This window comes from Lemur catta, chromosome 1 (genome assembly GCF_020740605.2).
Source record: "Lemur catta isolate mLemCat1 chromosome 1, mLemCat1.pri, whole genome shotgun sequence".
Taxonomy (NCBI): Eukaryota; Metazoa; Chordata; class Mammalia; order Primates; family Lemuridae; genus Lemur; species Lemur catta.
This window is the reverse complement of record NC_059128.1, coordinates 65049115-65068505: the sequence shown is the minus strand read 5'-3', so window position 1 is coordinate 65068505 and position 19391 is coordinate 65049115. Positions and strand designations below refer to the sequence as shown.

Sequence of the window (19391 nt, the reverse complement as noted above, 5' to 3'; positions counted from 1 at the left end):
GAGGAAGAAACAAAGGCAGAAAGGTTTAGTAATTTGTCCAAGGCCACACAGTAAACAATAGAGCCAAGGGTAAATGACAATTGCATAGGCATGTCTCTCATAGCAGCATAGACTTCTAGAATAATAAGGACCTTAGAAGTCACCTATTCCATGATTCTCAAATTTAAAAGTGCATATGAATCACCTGGGGACCTTGTTAAAATGCAGATTCTCACTCAGCAAGTCTGTGATAGCCCAGAGATTCTGTTTTTCTTACCAGCTTCTGGGTGATACTGTTGATGCTGGTCTGGGTACCACAGTTTGAGTCACAAGGCCTTAGCCTAAACTCATATGAAAACAACTTTGGAGAGAAGTCAGAAAAGGAAGGCCAGTGTGGTGGCTCACGCCTGGAATCCTAGCACTCTGGGAGACCAAGGCAGGAGGACAGGAGGATCGCCCTAGTTCAGGAGTTTGAGACCAGCCTCAGTAAGAGCAAGACCCCCGTCTCTACTAAAAATAGAAAGAAATTAGCCGGACAACTGAACATAGAAAAAAATTAGCCGGGCATGGTGGTGCATGCCGGTAGTCCCAGCTATGCGGGAGGCTGAGGCAGTAGGATCGCTTAAGCCCAGGAGTTTGAGGTTGCTGTGTGCTAGACTGATGCCACGGCACCCTAACCTGGGCAACAGAGCGAGAATCTGGCTCAAAAATAAATAAATAAATAAATAAATAAATAAATAAATAAATAAGAAAGAGCAACAGTCCCACATGAATCAGGGGCATCATGTTGGGAAAATTTCCCCTGTGACCTCGATCAGGCTGAGTGAATGTCTAAACCGAGGTGGGTGAGAAGGGAGTCTTTATCTAGAAAAAGGAAACAAACTTCAACAAATAAAATGGAATTACTGGGAATTCCCTCAAAGGAAAAACCTGGAAAAGAAAACAAGTGTTGTCGTAGAAAATGCCAATGACCAGCTACAATGTGTAAGGAAAGAAATCTAAAGGTCAAAGAGGATCAAATGCTAGAACAGAGTTAGCAATGGAGAAAAACACACAGCCAAATCCTCAGCTTCATAAACAGCATGTGATAACCGAAACAATACCATCGGGGCAGCACAGCACAGGTACTAAGCACATAGTAGACTCTGGAGCCAGGGGTGCCTCTCAGTTTTGCCATCTGTAAAATGGGAATGTCTACACCTCACAGTATTGTTGGGAGGATTAAAAGAGTCAGTGGAACAAAGCACTCAGAACAATGCCTGGCACTGAATAACTACTTACTTAATGCATGTTAGCCATCATCACCTTTCCACTCCATCATGATAGAGTAGACCCTGTAAGCCTACATTAATATACTGCTGACTACACTTTAAGAAGGAAATGAGCAATGTGAATAAAGTTTAGGACAGAAAAAAAATGGATTTAAAAATAACTCCCTCTAGGAAAGAGGCAGGGAACTGGGGTTCCAGGCACTTTTCTGGTATCTAAATGCACAGGGACAGGAAAGTGTTAGCCTTAAAAATGATTTTTGGGCCAGGCACGGTGGCTCACACCTGTAATCCCAGCACTTTGGGAGGGTTAGGTGGGAGGATTGCTTGGGAGTTCAAGACCAGCCTGAGCAATATAGGAAGACCTCCATCTCTACAAAAAATTAAAAAAATTAGCCGGGCATGGTGGTGCATGCCTATAGTCCTAGCTACCCAGGAGGCTGTGGCAGGAGGATCGCTTGAGCCCAGGATTTTGAGGTTGCAGAGTTATGATCACACCATTGCACTCCAGCCTGAATGACAGCAAGAGACCCTATCTCCAAAGGGAGAAAAAAAGAAAGGTTTTTGTCAATTAGAATAAATTTGGGCTGCATGTCTTTTAGTTCCAGAAAAATGATATAGTTAACACATTTTAATTAATCTTTTTGTTTTAAAATAAATCACAGATACAGAAAACCACACAAAACAAAGATATACTTTAATAAACTATTATAAAGTGAACACCTTTGAAACCACCACCCAGGGAAAAAAATAGAACTTTTTGCCAGATACCAACCCCATCCCCCATGTTGACCATCTCTATGACAGCCCCTCCCTCCTGCTATAAGTGGATAATATGGTGAGTAGTAATCACTTCTGTGCATTTTTTATAGTATGATCACCCAAATGTGGATCCTTAGACACTATAGTTTAGCCTTACCTATTTTTAAAAAGTTCATGTCTTTAATGTTTTTATCAGTCTGTAGGTTCCCTGTCTGTTCCTTTCTTTTCCTTCAATTTAGCCATTGAAAAATCCAGACCTAGATGTTCAATGCCTAGATTCATTAATTCACTAGGGATTGCAAAACAGCCATATTTATCAGAATATACAGTCAGAATATTTTTATAAAGACACTTCTCTTTATCTTCTCTTTCATTACTCTGTGGTATAGTTTACATAGGAAAAGCAATAAAATTGCTTAATTCTTTTCCTTTATTCTCCATTTTCAAAATAATTATTTGGTTTCCTATCATCCTTCAAAAAATAATCAATTAGGTACACACACACAATTATGAACTCATAGATTTAAACATACTTAGTGTTTATTAAATTATCCTTATTAGTGCTCAAATTGTTCCACCTTTGGCTATGGGAGCTAGGCCAAAAAGAGCTGAGTCCTTTTGACATGAGAGTTTCTGCTTTCTTCCTCACTATCTGGTAGGGTAAGTTGTTTCCACGCTCATCTTGTTCATTTTTTGCCCCAAACCTGGCATCAGCCATTTCTCCAAGAAGCTTTGGTTTCTTTCAGTATTTTAAGACCATAATCTTGGTGCTAGGAGTGTTCATTGCTACTGGAAAAGGTCATTGGATAGAGACACGAAGATAAAATCTCCTGAGTTCATATTATGTTTTATTCAAAATCAGGGCTAAAGGGTTTTTACTTCTGTATTACCTCTGTAGCTCCTACCCTCCACACATACAAAAAAAATCTGGGTTTTTTTGTTTTCCTCCTCCCATCCCTTCCTCAAAAATCTGATTCTTTTTTTTTTTTTTAAACAAAAGGTCTCACATATTTATTACTGAACCAGTTTATTAGTACAGAGCATATAAACAAAGAGAAGAATCACTTTTTCCAGTGAAATGTGTCTGTCCAGATATTAGTGACATTTCCAACTTGATATGGTAAGATGATAGTGACCTTGATACAGCATAAATATGCGTGCCATTATATCATGTGCAATCTTTATAGACCCAGCTTGGTTCTTCTCCAATGTCTCCTCTTGGAATTGTACCTGATTTTATTGCCAGTCTTCATACGAATCCATTGGGGAATGGGACGATTTTGCTTCTGCTTCTTGGCCAGAAACCTCTTGATTCTGAAAGTCTTGTGAGAAGACATGGCGAGGGAGACTCAACGGGACCAAAAATCTGATTCTTAAGTACACAAAACATGAGTGTTAGAATATTCCATAATTACTCAATTGCTTTCTAGTCAACACATTTTAATTCCCTATATAAACTAGCACACTCCTCCCCTTCCATCTGCACAGAGGATGCTACAAGAAGACCATGTATAAACACATGTATGGGCATCAGTCACTTCAGAAGGCTGAACTGTCCCAGGAACTCTGTGCCATCACCAGGCCCAGGGCTGGGGTTGGAGAGACACAGATAGGGTTAGCTAGAGAATGAAAACTTTGGTTTCCTTCTCTTCTCTCCAGCCCAGCCCGCCCCCTAGTGGAGATGCTAGAGAGCAGGAAACAACCCAAAGCAGATCAGACAGGAAGTCAACTAGTTGACATTTACTTAGCAATGACCAGAAACAATCCTAAAATGGTGCTGAAGGTAGAAAACCTCTCTGTGGCTTTAAGTGACTTTAAGTGTAGCTAGGGAGAGCAGAGACTGCCCAAATGAAAAGCACTTTACAAACTGTAACCAAGCAACATGCCAAATTTTAAAATCAAGAGAGGAAAGGCCAAATTGACTGTATCAAAATGACTTAACTATATTTTTTAATACCATTTTCTTTCTTTCAACAGAACATATAGTATACCCTAAGATATACATGCTCATATATATTTTGAAAGATATTACAGGTTATAAGTGACATAATCAAGTTCATAGGCTTAAACAAAAAATTAATTAACAGATCCAGTGATGAATCCTATAGTCTTTAGTATTTTTTTTTTCTACTTTTAGCAAAGACAGGGTCTCACTCCTGCTCAGGCTGGTCTCGAACTCCTGACCTCAAGGTATCATCCTACCTCAGCCTCCCAGAGTGCTAGGATTAGAAGTATGAGCCACTGTGTCCAGCCAAGTATTTGATTTGATATTTAGAACTCATTTTGGTCATAAAACCTCAAATTCTTTTAACATTTGCCATGACTTTTAAATATTTTATTCAATAATGTACAAGTTCCATATTATGAAAGCTTGAATTAACAAGACTTTATTGAGGTGTAAACTAGATTTGTAAGAAGGAGAAAAGGAAAGAGATAATCAAAAAATGAATTATTAAGGAGATGAGTTGAACAGAAGTTTTGTTTGTTCTGGTTTGTTTGTTCTGGACCTCAGGTGCTGGATATGATTATATTACTCATAATCCTTTGTTCATCCTACACCTTTGTCACTGGTTCATGCAAGGCTTTCTCCATGACTTGTTTATTGATGTAAGGAACCTGAGTATTTTTATACCTTTTTTATGCAAAACTGAAACCATACTGTTTTTGTATCTACCACATGTCAGCAGAAGCACTGAGTACCACTTTTTAAAACACTTAACAATGTAACCTGCACAATTTCTCATGGTATAAAAAGAATAGGACATCATTTTAATGGCTACCTGGTATCTGTGTCTGCACTATATGGACTATAATTTATTTAACCAATCCTATATTATAGGATAGTTGGATCTATTTTGTTTCCAGTGTCCCACTATTATCAATAATTGCTATGTAGAACATAAATCATTATACAGGTCTGGGCTAGATTCCTGGAAGTGGTACCACTGGGTCAAAGTACAAGGCTGTGAGGAAAGGAGTCTGATAGACAGCTTCCCTCAGATAAGAAGGGAGGTGCAGAGGTGAAAATAACCAAAGCATGAATGGGCATATTCGCTTGCCAGAAGTATAAGAAAATGAGGTTACTGAAAAATAGACAACCAGGTGTGGAAGTCTGTATTTGAAAGAATGAGCAATAGTGAGCCACTTGTGGGTTCTTAGGCACTAAATTCTGTTAGAGGATCATTCAGCAGATCAACTAGGGGGAGAGGCATGAAGTAATGAAAATCTGATTTGGGGTAATGAATGTGAAAACAACCTAGCAGTTTGGGAGACCAAAGAAGGAGGATTGCTTGAGGCCAGGAGTTCGAGACCAGCCTGTGCAACACAGTGGAGACCTCATCTCTACAAATTAAAAAAAATTAGCTGGGAGTGGTGGGGCCGGCCTGTAGTCCTAGCTACTTGGGAGACGGAAGCAGGATCACCTGAGCCCAGGAGTTCAAGGTTACAGTGAGCTATGATCACACCACTGCTCTCCAGCCTGGCAACACAGTGAGATCCTGTCTCTAAAAGAAAAAAAAGAAAGAAAAGAACCTCAAATAATCAGCTATAGGACTTGAATTAAATTTAAAGGGCAAAGAGGTGGGAAAGATCATTTTTAAAAAATGATTCCAGACTTTCCCAGCTGGATAACCCAGAAACCACGGAATCCTAAAGTCTCAATAAGACACAGATAGTAAGCAATCTGGCAACACGGGATGGGCAACCAGCAGACTACTTACATAATTGGCAGAGCCCAGTGCAAAATGAAAATACCAGGTGACTGCTTTAAAATTAAGAATTTTGTAGCTGGGCCCTCTGAGAGTTTAGTACTCTGATTATTTTTAGTGCCTAAAATAATGTAAAATTTGACTTGGTTCTTGTTTGCTTGCACATGTTAACCACTTACTTCCTGGCCAGCACCCTCTTGTTCTCACAGTAATTATTAACTGATGTACTGTTTCTTTGTCAGGCAAAAAGATAATCCAGGGTCAGGAGGGCAATCTATGAGTTTGTTTTACAGAAGGAATAAATGCCCTCAAAAAAAGCTGCTACTAGCTGCTGACGACGAGAATCTGAACTGTTTTCTGAAACTGAAAACAAGGGACGTCCCCCTTTGGTTCCCTAAAACTCACCCTCCCTTACTACCTAGCCGCATAAAAGCTCCCTACTTCATTCTTTTCATAAGATGGATCTAAGAGATTTTGCTCTCCTATCTTTTCCGTTTGGCCAAATCAAATAAACCTTTCTCTATCTCCAAGCATCGGTGTCACAGTGTTTTGCTTTAGCTGCAAGAGCCCAAATTTGGAGTTCTACAATTCCAAGACGGTGACAGAACACTACACCAAGCACGGGGCCCTTCTAAACGCAGAGCCCACGAAGCCGCCCCAGTGGTCTAGAGACCAGGAGACGTCACCCGAAGGACTGGTCACACCCTCGCCCTCACTGGGACAATGAACCCCAAGTGGGCCCAGGGGAACTAAGGGCCCTCGCTCCTCTCCCTAACCTCAAGGGGCTCAGGGCGGAGGGAAGCTCACAGCCCTTTTAAGGGAGTGTACACTGTGGGTGCTGAAGTTCAGCTTCGACCTGGGGCTTTTGAGCCCGGCACAAGCAAGGTCACTCGACCCACACGCCTTCCCACCCAGCATGGACGAGGATCCCGAGACGTGGCAAGTCCCGGCCTTGAACTCAGCCAGTTACTCATAAACCCGCAGGAAGGGGTAGGAGGTGGGGCGCGTGCACGCCTTGGAGCCACCGCCCGGAGCAGAGAGGCACGCAGGGCACATAATCCCTAGGGAAGGTTTGCAAATCCGGGAGGGCCCAGTGAGCGTCTGACGGGACTGACGGAACCGGAAAGGCTCGACAAGGCAGCCGCGCGTACTAGGGAGCGTCTGCAAAGAGCGAGGAGGGAAGCCAGGTATCGTCTGAAAAGTTGCCATAGGGGGGAAAGGGAAGTATAGAAAGGACCGACCCCACAAGAACTAGACTTCCAAAACTAAACCCGGAAGGAAGGTTTGGAGGCCTGGGTCCCCATCTGTGACCCTGGACACCGGTTAGGGCAGGACAGCCTAGAGCAGCAGCCAGCGAAAAGAAAACAGCTCCAGCTGGGCGGGAGGGGACGGGGTGTCGGGGGGAGAAAGAAGAGGCCCCTAGGCGTTGTCTGAAAAGCGCGAAGCCAAAGGATCATTAGGGACGAACGGTAAATTGTATCTCTTGCTAAAATACCTCTCAGTAGCGAACCACCAGCCGTTTCTTTTGTTAACCCCGCCTCTCGGCCGTGAAGTCTAATTCCCTTGTCTGTGACCCAGGCAGCTACCAGTCACCTTTTACTCCTCCCCACCAAGAGTGAACGGCCCTCCACGGGCGCGCACTTTCTCCTCCCCTGAAGCCCCTCACACACTTTCTCCCGCCCACCTGTCAATCACAGCGTGCCGCCGTCCAGTTGGTGGGCCAAGGGGGCGGGGCTGTCCGCAGCGGCGTGTGACGTCCGCAGCCCGCCGGCCGGGAAGCCGGGAAGTGCGTGACGAAAGAGGCGCGTGACGGAGGAGCGGTTGGCTGACGCTGTGGCGGCAGTCGGTGTAAACAGGGCCTCGCGCCGCTGCGGGTCCTGCGAGCGCTCCTGGCTGGTGGGTGGTCTCGCGTGGGGCGGTAACCGCCGGCTTCAGTGGGAGGTACTTCTCGGCTTCCGACCCCCGTTGGCGTACACACCCCCGGCACACCACGTGGGCGTGAGGCAAGGAGGGAGGGGGTGTTAGGTCGAATTCTAACCTCATTGGCTGTCGTTGCTGCCGGCTCTCGAAAAGGAGCGCTCTTATTGGTCAGGAAGGGGGTGCGGGGTGTCTTTGAGTCCTAAGGTTTCTGATTGGCTAGATGAGATAAGCTAGTGAAGCGCTCTCTTCCGCGAGGAGGTTTGATTGGTCAGCCAAAGAGGTTACCTGGGAGTTCAACACCCCCCCACACCTCTCCCGCTCCCCTGTCCAGGGACTTTGATAGGTGAGTTTTGGGTAGAAAACTGAGACATTCCTCATCTAAGAATTATCATTGGTGAGCTAGGGTAGCGCCTTAGGCTTCACTCTGCTTTCTTTGCTTCACAGGATTGGGGAAGGTTTGTGTTCCCAAAGCCTTGGGAGTTGTCATAGGCTAAGAAAAGGGATCTCAGTCCCCAGGAAGTGTAACCCTCCTAGAGATAGCTACTGCCCTATTTCAGGAGAGCCTGGTATTCCTAGAGCAGGCTTTGCTTTCGCCAAACCCAAGGAGGTGAGAGGAGGAGCCCCTGCACAGGACCTAAGGATGCTGTGACCAGAAGATGGGATCACGGAACAGCAGCAGCGCAGGATCCGGGTCCGGAGACCCCTCTGAGGGCCTGTCCCGAAGAGGGGCTGGCCTGCATCGTAGTGAAGAAGAAGAAGAGGAGGATGAAGATGTGGATCTGGCCCAGGTACTGGCCTATCTCCTCCGCAGGTAACTTACTCTCTGGTGTGACCCCACCAGGTGCCACCACAGTCCCTTCCCTCCAGGCAGAAAAGTTACAGAGGATAGGGAATGGAATTAGCCCGTAACAACTGTTCTGTTTGAGCAGAGCATGCTGGGCACCCGTGGCACTCAGCTCCATACCCAGTAATAGTCTTCTTGCCTAGGGAGGGTCACCAAGAGGACCCACTCTTGTGTTTGAGGGGTTGTTCATGGGAGCCTCTCTGGCTACAACTACACAAATGTAATCTATTTTCCAAGTAAGTTTACAAAAAAAGGGTGACGGGCCAGGAGGGAGTGATGTGAAGGGGTGAAGAGTAGGGGAGGGGGGTGTTGAACTTTAGTAAAGCCGTTGACATGTGATATGAGGCCACATCGATTTACTTGAAAAACAAGTTTAAATTGACCCAACTCTAACCTGTTCTTGAGGAAAGAATGCCCTGAAGGGAGTGACCATCAGAAATGGGCTGGAAAAGGGTACAGCTGGCTTTGTTTCCTTGTTATGGCTCCTCGGGGAGAAGATGAGCTTGGGAAGTAAAGTAGTAGGTCTGTCAACCTTCACAGAATGTTGGGGTTCTCCACTCTTTCTCTAAGAGTGAGAGTCAGTTTCCTACAGTGTGTTATAGGAGACTAAAAATAATAATCAAGGTCTAGTCAGCCTCAAACCTCAAAATGAGTACCACTTGATCTAAGAGCCAGATAACTGTTACTCTGAATTTGGTTGTTCTGAGGAAAGGGGTCCCCTCCTTTATAATAGGGTGTCTCTCCACAGAGGCCAAGTGAGGTTGGTACAGGGAGGAGGAGGTGCAGCAAATTTACAACTGATCCAGGCCCTCTCAGACTCAGAGGAAGAGCATGACAGTGCTTGGGATGGTCGTCTCGGGGATCGATACAACCCTCCTGGTAAGAAGCAGACCAAGACCCTAATGTCAGAAGACTTCCATTAGGAACCCTTTTTTTATTTTGGTGAAGAATAGTAGGTTAAATTGAAAGATGTGATTCAATTGAAAGATGTAATTCAGGGAATGAGGGTTTCCTTACAGCCCCAGTATATTCAGCCACATTGAGTGGGCTTGGGCACAGTTCCTCTAACTGTCCTCTGGGGCTGGAAGACCTAGGATGAAACTTCTTTTGTCCACTTCTACTTACAGTGGACGCAACCCCTGACACCCGGGAGCTGCAATACAATGAGATCAAGACACAAGTGGAATTGGCCACAGGGCGGCTGGGGCTTAGGCGGGCAGCCCAGGAGCACAGCTTTCCTCGAATGCTGCACCAGGTAGGCCTCTCCACCTTCAGCCAGCCTGGCAGCAGGCCTGCCAGGGTGGCCAGAAGCTCTGCCAGCCCCAGAGAAAATGGAAGCCTCCAGTGCTGGGGCTGGAGAGTTAGCCAGCCTGCATTGGAGGTCTGTGTATGGTGTCATTTCTGTAGCAAGAGCAATATCTTTGGAGGAGGGGGCTTGATATGACTGAAGTGGCCCTCTATTTCTGCTAGCAATATTCCCCAATCCCTTCCATTTAGAGAGAACGGGGCCTCTGCCACCGGGGAAGCTTCTCCCTCGGAGAACGGTCTCGAGTGATGTCTCAGTGAGTATGGGGCTTGGTGGAGAGACTCTCAGGGTCAGATAGGCTTAGCTCCCAAATTTGAAGGGGTGGTGTGAAAGAAGCCTCAGAGATACTAATGATAGGTTAAGTGGGGTTGAAATTTTTGAGAGTACATAAAGTGGAAAAGTATAGCAACTTAGAGAATGGTGGACTGGATGAAAGACAAGGGATTCTACGCAAACCCAAAAGGGAAGACTACCCTGTACTGACATTTCAGCTCTGTTAGAATTCTGCTAATTGGGACACTCCTCGTCCTGAGCTTCCCTTACCGTCACTTTCCTTCTGCTTCCCAGCTTCTTGCCCAATGATCTGGGCTTCATTGATACCTACTCTCAGAAGGCTTTCTGTGGCATCTACAGCAAAGATGGCCAAGTCTTCATGTCTGCTTGCCAAGGTACCAGACCCTGGTCCTATAAACTGCCTTTCCCTGGAACAAGGATCGTTTCCCTTGACTGAAGCTAGAAAGCCCCAGAGCCGGGAGCTCAGACCTGGCTCAGGAATGCCTAGCCAGAGCATGTTTCCCATGATAAAAAGCAGAGGCCACAAATGCACCGAGTGAGAGAGGTCTGATCTAGAAGGATACAAAGCGCGTGTTCCATAATTTTGCCTGATCCCTGCTTAAACAGACCAGACAATCCGACTGTATGACTGCCGGTATGGCCGCTTCCATAAATTCAAGAGCATTAAGGCCCGGGATGTAGGCTGGAGCGTCCTGGATGTGGCATTTACCCCTGATGGGAACCACTTCCTCTACTCCAGTTGGTCTGATTACAGTGAGTATGTACCAGATTTCTGTTGTTTCTCTAGCCTGGGGCCTGAGGTCTCCATGTGCCTGTCTCCTCTGATCCAGGACTCCATGCTTTGTCCTGGGAAAAATCACTCCCAAGGTGTTCTAACGCCCTTGTCCTTTGTTCTGTCTCTTCCCTAGCTTCGCTTCCACTCTCCTTCACCCATCCCTGAAAGATTCTTGTTTCTCTTGCTTCTTTTAGTTCATATCTGCAATATCTACGGGGAGGGAGACACACACACTGCCCTGGACCTAAGGTACTGGCTTCCCTTTCTGATCAGATCATCAGAAACTTCTCGAGGAAGGCTCTGCAGGAGCAAACCTCTTGGGCTGGAAGTCCTGCTTAGAGGGAAAGTGTACCGGTTGCAAATTTCTCTATGTGGATTCCTGGGAGGGAGCCATCCATCCTTTCAGCCAGAGGACAAGGGTCAAATAGATGGTTGCAGGATTATTTCTGGGTTCTCACTGAGGTAACCCCCATTCTGGCACATGTTGGCAGGACTTCTTTTTTCCCTGAAGATGTGCCTTACAACCCTTGTCAGTTTATGTAGATTAACAAAAGCTGAAGGGAAGTCCACTTAACCTAGCTCCTTCTTTGCTTTCTTCAGGCCAGATGAGCGTCGCTTTGCTGTCTTCTCCATTGCTGTCTCCTCAGATGGACGAGAAGTACTAGGAGGGTGAGTGTTTGTGGGGGATGTCTCCCTCAATTAATGAGTTGGGGGGTCTTCCCAGAGATCAACTCTGCTATTTCAGAGAGTGCACTGGCAGCTGTGGAAAACAACCAGCCCTTCTCCAGGGTCAAAGTTTACAAGTTGCTTCACCTCTTGCTCTCCATTTCTCCACCACAAGATGGGAGGTCACAAGCCTCTCTGAAAACATAGTTAACTCTTCCTCCATTTCCTGTGTAAGAGCAGACAAGGGATTGCCCCTCAGCAGGATTTCTCAGTGGGACTCTCTGGAGCATATATAACATTAGCCCTCTCAGTCCTAGCTCCAGGACCTCCTTATCCCTTCCCTTTCAGGGCCAATGATGGCTGCCTGTATGTCTTTGATCGAGAACAGAACCGGCGCACCCTTCAGGTATTGCTCCTGAGACTTAGAGCCTCTGCCTCCAGGTCTTTGGCCTATGATAAGACCTGGAAAGAGGTCTTAAGTATCTTGGCCTCCTTCTCCCCTAGATTGAGTCCCATGAGGATGATGTGAATGCAGTGGCCTTTGCTGATATAAGCTCCCAAATCCTGTTCTCTGGGGGCGATGATGCCATCTGCAAAGTGTGGGATCGACGCACCATGCGGGAGGATGACCCCAAGCCCGTGGGTGCACTGGCTGGACACCAGGACGGCATCACCTTCATTGACAGCAAGGTGGGCAGGAAGGCAGGACTACACAGCCAGGCTACTAAGGTTCTGGTTGTTCAAGAGGGCATGAAAGTGGACTTGTGTGGGAACTTGACAGGCTCCTTCTTAGCCAGAGTTTGCAAGAGCTGGAGTTTAGAGAAGGAGCTTAAGCCAGGAAACATGAATTCCATCTGTACCCACTACTCCTTAAGGAGTGGGGCAGGGCTTTCTGTAAAATAAAAGTGGAAGTTTTTTTTTTTTGGAGACAGAGTCTTGCTCTGTCGCCCAGGCTAGAGTGCTGTGGCGTCGTCAGCCCAGCTCACAGCAACCACAGCAACCTGGGCTCAAGCAATCCTCCTGCCTCAGCCTTCCAAGTGGCTGGGACTACAGGCGCTCACCACCATGCCCGGCTAATTTTTTCTATTTTGAGTAGAGATGGGGTCTCACTCTTGCTCAGCCTGGTCTCAAACTCCTGACCTCAATCAATCCTCCCACCTCTGGCCTCCCAGAGTGCTAGGATTACAGGAGTGAGCCACCATGCCCAGCAGGAAGATTTTCCAATCCAGGATAAGATAGGAGATCCAGCTAGGTCCCTGGGCAAAGGAAGGAAAACCTACCCAGGTGGTAGGACCTGAGGTAGACATCGAAAGTGAGCTCACCTTTATGAAGAAAGAGGCAAGCAAAGTCAGAGGACTGGACTTCTTCCCCTCAACTAGAGGGGGCACTAGGTTGACAGGCACTGGCATTTGCAGCCTCTGATGCCTCAGTATCCATTTTTGGATTCACAGGGTGATGCCCGGTATCTCATCTCCAACTCCAAAGACCAGACCATCAAGCTCTGGGATATCCGACGCTTTTCCAGCCGGGAAGGCATGGAAGCCTCACGCCAGGCTGCCACACAGCAAAACTGGGACTATCGCTGGCAGCAAGTACCCAAAAAAGGTGAGAGTGGAAGTAGAACTGAGATCTGAAGAGTTAAGAGTCAGGGGTGGTAGTTATTAATAAAATACTTAACCACTGGTAAGGCCTGGCATAGGCACAGTGGATTTGTCTGGAGCCCGCCCCCATAGCACCCTTTACCAGGCATTAACTCTTTATTTGCTGAACCATGGGGATGGCCAGGGGTTCCCAGGGTTGGGGCCTGGGGTCACTTAGAATCAACCAGTACAAAAGCATTTCTGTATCATAATAACGAGCAGGGCCATATTGGTGACTATTAACTTTTAGGTGGGGAAAGAGGCACCAGTTGAAGGTTGGAAAGGCAATTGTCTCTGGACATCAATCTTTGCTAAAGACCGGTAGTGCAGGGCAGACACCCTAACTTAGAGCTCTCCTTCCTTCTCTACCCAGCGTGGCGGAAGCTGAAGCTCCCAGGGGACAGCTCCTTGATGACCTACCGGGGCCACGGAGTACTACATACCCTCATCCGCTGCCGATTCTCCCCGACTCATAGCACGGGCCAGCAGTTCATCTACAGTGGCTGCTCCACCGGCAAAGTGGTTGGTAAGGATTGTGTCAAAACAGGGGCTTTGGGAAGGGCAGGAATGTTTCTGTAGCATTCCACCTGTAACCACCAGTGACTACCTTAAAAAGCCCAGTGACAACAAGTAAAATTTAATTTAGCTTGAAGTAGGGGAAGCTTAAACAGAAAAAGAGAAAACATTCGATTCATCAGCATTTTAAATTAAGAAAGAGAACATAGAATTCTTGTCAGTAAATAAAACAGATTACCAGAAATATAGTCGGTTCTGTGTTTTAGCCAGTCAAAGAAAGAAGTTGCAGATGAAAGGTAGGAGGGAACGGAGACAAAAAATGACACAAGAAGACAGCAGCAAGTAGTAAAGGACCTGCAAAGTAAAGCAGGAGGAATGCACAAAAAGAAACACAAGCACGCTACAGAGATGAGGATCCTAAGGCAGTACTATGCATAGGGAGACACTCAGACAGAGACCCGTGGCACAAAAGAGCACAATGAATCCTGTCCAGACAAGGAGCAGCATGGTCTTCACTTTGTGGTACCTTCCATTGCTAAAAGCTTTAAAGCCACTGCATTTTCTTAACTGTAGGCCCTGTGAAATTTAGCTAAGGGTCAGAGATACCCACATTTCACTAGCCCATACCCTCAACCCAAGGTAGGGAAAGGGAACAGGGGAAAGAAACAGAAATAATACAGGCCTCTGGTGTGGGCTTTGCTCCCATGGGAAAGTGGGAAGTTGCCTATGAGGCAGGTCACTGATGCCACTTGGGGAAGCGAGGGATAGTTTGAAGGCCTGTGGCAGCCCCTCTCCACTCTGGCCTTTCCTGGGCAGTGTATGACCTCCTCAGTGGCCACATCGTGAAGAAGCTGACCAACCACAAGGCCTGTGTGCGTGACGTCAGTTGGCACCCCTTTGAAGAGAAGATTGTCAGCAGTTCGGTGAGGTTGCAAGGCGGTTGGGGGGCTGGCACGTGTCTGAGGCTTGGACCTGGGAGGGGACGCACCCCCTGACTATTTGCCACCTTCTGCCCTGCAGTGGGACGGGAACCTGCGTCTGTGGCAGTACCGCCAGGCTGAATACTTCCAAGATGACATGCCAGAGTCCGAGGAATGTCCCGGTGCTCCCACCCCAGTGTCCCACTCCTCTACAGCCTTTTCCTCACCCCAGTAGATCTGACCTCCAGTCCCACACAGGGTGAACCTCTTGATAAGCTCTCTGTCTCCTCCCTTTCTCCTTTCTGGGGAATGTTTGGAGGAATCACTGGCATTGGATGGGGCAAAACAGAATCCCAGCGTCTGAGTCCCATCTGAGCCCTGGAAGATCCTCCCCTCAGGGTAGAGTGGTCTCCTCATATGCTCACACTCAGCCAGCTTGGGTCCCTATCTCTGGCCAGGGTCTGGCAGGACTGCCATTATCTGGGGTGTGGCCTCTGCCAGCAAGAGAACTGTCCTGAGTGTTTTTAATCATGTTTGAATGTTAGGTGTTGGCTCCTAGCATAGACCTGTCAGCCAGGCCCACTGCCCAGGTCTTCATGTTGAGGATTAGACTGGCCAATCAGGGGGCCAGGTGTCCTGGCCTTTCTTCCTGAGGCCTTTGGGGAAGGACAGGATGAGTAAGGGTGTTTCCTCAGCACTCTCCTTGGGTGGGGATTATGTGTTCTCTCATGTCTGGGTCTTTGGGGTAGGACAGGCTGTGGTGTGAGAGATGGAACTCTCCAGAACCTCCTTGAGGCCCCACACGGGGCAGGTCCTGCCTTCCCACAGGGAAGCCAGCAGTTTTAAGGAAGAAGGTTGAAGTAGGACTCCATCCTCTCACTGGCTTTGGCTCCCTCAATAAACTCTCTGTGGGAACCTGGCTCATCGTCTGTCTCTGTCTCCCTCTCTTTATCGTATCTCAGGTCTTTTATCCTCACACTTCAGGAAAGCACAGTTTCACCAAAGCCTTTGGGTGTGATTCTCCGCAGGAGAAAATACCTTTTTGACACCCCAAGCTGAAGGGAAATACCAAAATCATTTATTAACTGAGCCTTGCAATAGGCACCCCCTTGTCAATTCAGAAACTTCCTGGCAAGTAGACATTGAGAGAGCAGGGGATAAACACATTTTCAGTAAGAGCCATGTAATAGCCTGTCAGCTCTGCCCTGGGGCTGGCCCTGGATCTGGTCCAGTCTTCAGAAGAGGCAGCCCATGAACGCAGAGCCAGAGAGAACCTGGTAGGTGCTGACACCAGGCCCCATCAGGGCTCCTCGTACTCAGAGCCTCATGCCCCAGAGCAAACCGATGGTCAGGAGAGAGCTGGGGCTTACATCCACCTCTAACTAGAGCTTTCCCCAGAACATTCCATGCTCTCTAAGACCGTTTTCAAACTAGGGTACACACATCCAGGGATGTTCACAGGCTTTCATAGCAAAGGGTAAAAGGGATACCTATTTCACAGCAAAGAAGATAGTTTTAAAAGCATAAACTGTCTAGATCCTTGGCCTCCATGTGTTCTCTTTCCGCAGATTGATCTGCCTAGTGTGAAGATGTCATGCCAGATCTGCCTTTCAGTCCCCCTCTGCCACTTCACCCCAGAGTTGCCACCCATCTCAACCAGAACCTATATTGTCTCCAGGGCACCAAATTAAGGGATATCTTCAAATTGTTAGTATCCTCAAAGCCGGATTAGATCAAGGCCCCACAGATCATCCATGCTTCTCAGTAAGAGATGTTTCCAATACAATTTTATGTTACCAAAATGTTTACGTTTTTTACAAATTGAAGGTTTGTGGCAATCCTGTGTTTAGCAAGTCTATCAGTGCCATTGTAAAATGTTTGTTAAATAGGCATACCTCAGATATATTGTGAGTTCAGCTTGAGACCACTGCAATAAAGTGTATATCGAAATAAGGCAAGTAATTATAATTTTTTTAGTTTCTTAGTGCATATAAAAGTTATGTTTATATTATATCGTATGGCCAGGCACGACAGCTTATGCCTGTAATCCCAGCACTTTGGGAGGTTGAGGTGGGAGGATCTCATGAGGCTAGGAGTTCCAGACCAGCCTGGGCAACATAACAAGACCTTATCCCTACAAAAAAAAATAATAATTAAAAAAAAAAACTATACTGTAGTCTATTAATTATGCAATGGCATTATGTATACAAAACAATGTACATACCTGAATTTTAAAATACTATATTGCTAAAAAATGCTAATGATCATGTGAGCCTTCAGCATTGTATTAATAATCTTTTTGCTAGTGGAGGGACTTGCTTTGATGTTGTTGGCTGCTGACTGATCAGGGTGGTGGTTGCTAAAAGTTGGGGTGGCTGTGGCAATTTCTTCAAATAAGACAATGAAGTTTGCTGCATTGGTTGACTCTTCCTTTCACTAAATGCCATTTAATAGCATTTTACCCACATTATAACTGTCTTTCAAAATTGGAGTCAGTCCTCTGGAATCCTGCTGCTGCTTTAACAACTAAGTTTATATGGTATTCTAAATCCTTTGTTGTCATTTCAACAAAGTTCATAGCATCTTTATCCAGAGTAGATTCCATCTTAAGAAACCACTTTCTTTGCTTGTCTATAAGAATAACTTGTCATCTGTTGAAGTTTAATCATGATATTGCAGTAATTCAGTTACATTTTCAGGCTCCACTTCTAATTCTAGTTCTTTTGCTCTTTCCACCACATCTGCAGTTTCTTCCTCCACTGAAGTCTTGAACCCCTCAAAGTCATCGATGAGGGCTGGAATCCACTTTTTTCAAACTCCTTTAATGTTGATATTTTGATTTCCTCCTATGAATCACAAGTGTTCTTAATGGCACCTAGAATGGCAAATCCTTTCCAGAAGTTTTTCTTTTTCTTTCTTTTTTTTCTTTTGAGACAGGGTCTTGCTCTGTTTCTGTTGCTCGGGCTAGAATGGTGTCATCATAGCTCTCTGCAACTTCAAACTCCTAGGTTCATGTGATCTTCCTGCCTCAACCTCCTGAGTAAGTAGGACTATAGGCACATGCCACCACACTTGGCTAATTTGTTTTTATTTTTTGTAGAAATGAGGTCTCACTATGTTGCTAAGGCTGATCTGGAACTCCTGGCCTCAAATGATCCTACCACCTTGGCCTCCCAAAGTGCTAGGATTACAGGCATGAGCCACCAAGCCTGGCCTTCCAAGAGGTTTTCAGTTGACTTTTCCCAGACCCATCAGAGGAATGACTATGGCAGCTATAGCCTTGTGAAATGTATTTTTTAAATAATGAGATATGAAAATCAAAATTGTTCCTTGGGCCGGGCGCAGCGGCACACACCTGTAATCCTAGCACTCTGGGAGGCCAAGGCAGGAGGACTGCTTGAGCTCAGGAAGTCAAGACTATCCTGAGCAAGAGTGAGATCCCATTTCTACCAAAATGAGAAAAATCAGCTGGACATTGTGGCGCATGCCTGTAGTCCCAGCTACTCAGGAGGCTGAGGCAGAAGGATCTCCTAAGCCCAGGAATCTGAGGTTGCAGTGAGCAATGATGACGCCACTGTACTGTACCCAGGAAGACAGAGTAAGACTCTGTCTCAACAACAGCAACAACAACAAAAAACAAACAAACAAACAAAAACCAAGGAAACTGAGCACCCCTCCTGACAATTTTTTTAAAAATTAAAAAAAAAAATTGACAAAATTGCTCCTTGATCCATGGTCTGCAGTGTGGCTATTGTGTTAGCAGACAGGAAAACAACATATATTTCTTTGCACATCTCCATCAGAGCTCTTGGGTGACCAGGTGCATTGTCAACGAGCAGTAATATTTTGAAAGAAACCTTTTTTGAGTAGTAGATCTCAACAGTGAGCTTAAAATAATCAGTAAACCATGCTGTAAACAGATGGGCTGTCATCCAGGCTTTGTTGCTCCACTGATAGAGCACAGGCAGAGTAGCTTTAGCATAATTCTTAAGGGTCCTAGGATTTTCAGGATGGTAAATGAGCATCAGCTTCAACTTAACCTCACTAGTTGCATTAGTCCCTAACAAGAAAGTTAGCCTGTCCTTTGAAGATTTGAAGCCAGGCATGGACTATTCCTCTCTAGCTACAAAAGTCTTAGATGGCATCTTCTTCTAATAGAAGGCTGTTACTTCTGCTTTGAAAATCAGTTCAGTGTAGTCATCTTCATCAATTATCTTAGCTAGATCTTCTGGCTTGTTATAGCCTCTACATCAGCACTTGCTGCTTCACCTTGCACTTTTATGTTATGGAGACAGCTTTTTCCTTAAACCTGATGAATCAACCTCTTCTAGCTTCCAACTTTTCTTCTGCAGCTTTCTCACCTCTCTTAGGCTTTATAGAATTAAAGAGTTAGGGCTTTGCTCTGAATTAGGCTTTGGCTTAAGGGAATGTTGTGACTGATTTGATCTTCTGTCCAGACCACTACAGTTTTCTCCGTATCAGCAATGAGGCTGTTTTGCTTTCTTATCATTTATGCGTTCACCGGAATAGCACTTTTAATTTTCTTCAAGAACTTTTCCTTTGCAGTCACAACTTGGCTAATTGTATGGTGCAAGAGGCCTAACGTTTGACCTGCTTTAGCTTTCAACATGCCTTCCTTACTAAGCTTAATCATTTCTGGCTTTTGATTTAAAGTGAGAATGTGTGACTCTTCCTTTCACTTTGAACACTTAGAGGCCACTGCAGGGTAATTAATTGGCTTAACTTCAATATTGTTGTGTCTTAGGGAATGGGAACGGCTGAGGAGAGGGAGAG

At 45.9% G+C, this 19391-nt stretch overlaps 2 protein-coding genes across 11 annotated transcripts; one reads left to right on the top strand and one right to left on the bottom strand.

Moving 5' to 3' along the window:
* Window positions 1-3019: 3019 nt before the first annotated feature.
* LOC123650936 (60S ribosomal protein L39) lies at window positions 3020-7490 on the bottom strand. 3 transcript variants are annotated; one of them, XM_045570244.1, is made up of 2 exons: window positions 7401-7490; window positions 3020-3381 (listed from the first exon to the last, which is right to left on the bottom strand). In XM_045570244.1, the coding sequence occupies exon 2, from the start codon at window positions 3344-3346 to the stop codon at window positions 3191-3193; it is 156 nt and encodes a 51-aa protein (XP_045426200.1). In that variant the 5' UTR covers window positions 3347-3381; window positions 7401-7490; the 3' UTR covers window positions 3020-3190. The 3 variants fall into 3 exon arrangements, with proteins under 3 accessions (XP_045426200.1, XP_045426191.1, XP_045426209.1); XM_045570235.1 differs by lacking the exon at window positions 7401-7490 and adding an exon at window positions 7212-7392; XM_045570253.1 differs by lacking the exon at window positions 7401-7490 and adding an exon at window positions 5432-5473.
* On the top strand, window positions 6798-15516 carry DCAF11 (DDB1 and CUL4 associated factor 11). Of its 8 annotated transcripts, none has more exons than XM_045570222.1 (15): window positions 6798-6903; window positions 8218-8424; window positions 9229-9359; window positions 9608-9735; window positions 9978-10042; window positions 10354-10454; window positions 10687-10833; window positions 11050-11104; window positions 11456-11524; window positions 11870-11927; window positions 12026-12211; window positions 12973-13126; window positions 13535-13687; window positions 14494-14600; window positions 14698-15516. In XM_045570222.1, the coding sequence occupies exons 2-15, from the start codon at window positions 8402-8404 to the stop codon at window positions 14830-14832; spliced, it is 1512 nt and encodes a 503-aa protein (XP_045426178.1). In that variant the 5' UTR covers window positions 6798-6903; window positions 8218-8401; the 3' UTR covers window positions 14833-15516. The 8 variants fall into 8 exon arrangements, 7 of the variants coding, with proteins under 7 accessions (XP_045426178.1, XP_045426127.1, XP_045426156.1 ...); XM_045570171.1 differs by lacking the exon at window positions 6798-6903 and adding an exon at window positions 7206-7612 and having other exon boundaries at window positions 8241-8447; XM_045570200.1 differs by lacking the exon at window positions 6798-6903 and adding an exon at window positions 7208-7612 and having other exon boundaries at window positions 8241-8424.
* The last annotated feature ends 3875 nt before the right edge of the window (window positions 15517-19391 follow it).

Excerpts from the sequence above, each read along its gene's own strand:
- LOC123650936 (XM_045570244.1), bottom strand. The coding sequence starts at position 3,346 with ATGTCTTCTCACAAGACTTTCAGAATCAAGAGGTTTCTGGCCAAGAAG.
- DCAF11 (XM_045570171.1), top strand. The coding sequence starts at position 8,293 with ATGGGATCACGGAACAGCAGCAGCGCAGGATCCGGGTCCGGAGACCCC. Across the intron at positions 9,736-9,977 it reads TTCCTCGAATGCTGCACCAG|AGAGAACGGGGCCTCTGCCA; the intron begins GTAGGCCTCTCC and ends CCTTCCATTTAG. Across the intron at positions 14,601-14,697 it reads AGAAGATTGTCAGCAGTTCG|TGGGACGGGAACCTGCGTCT; the intron begins GTGAGGTTGCAA and ends TCTGCCCTGCAG.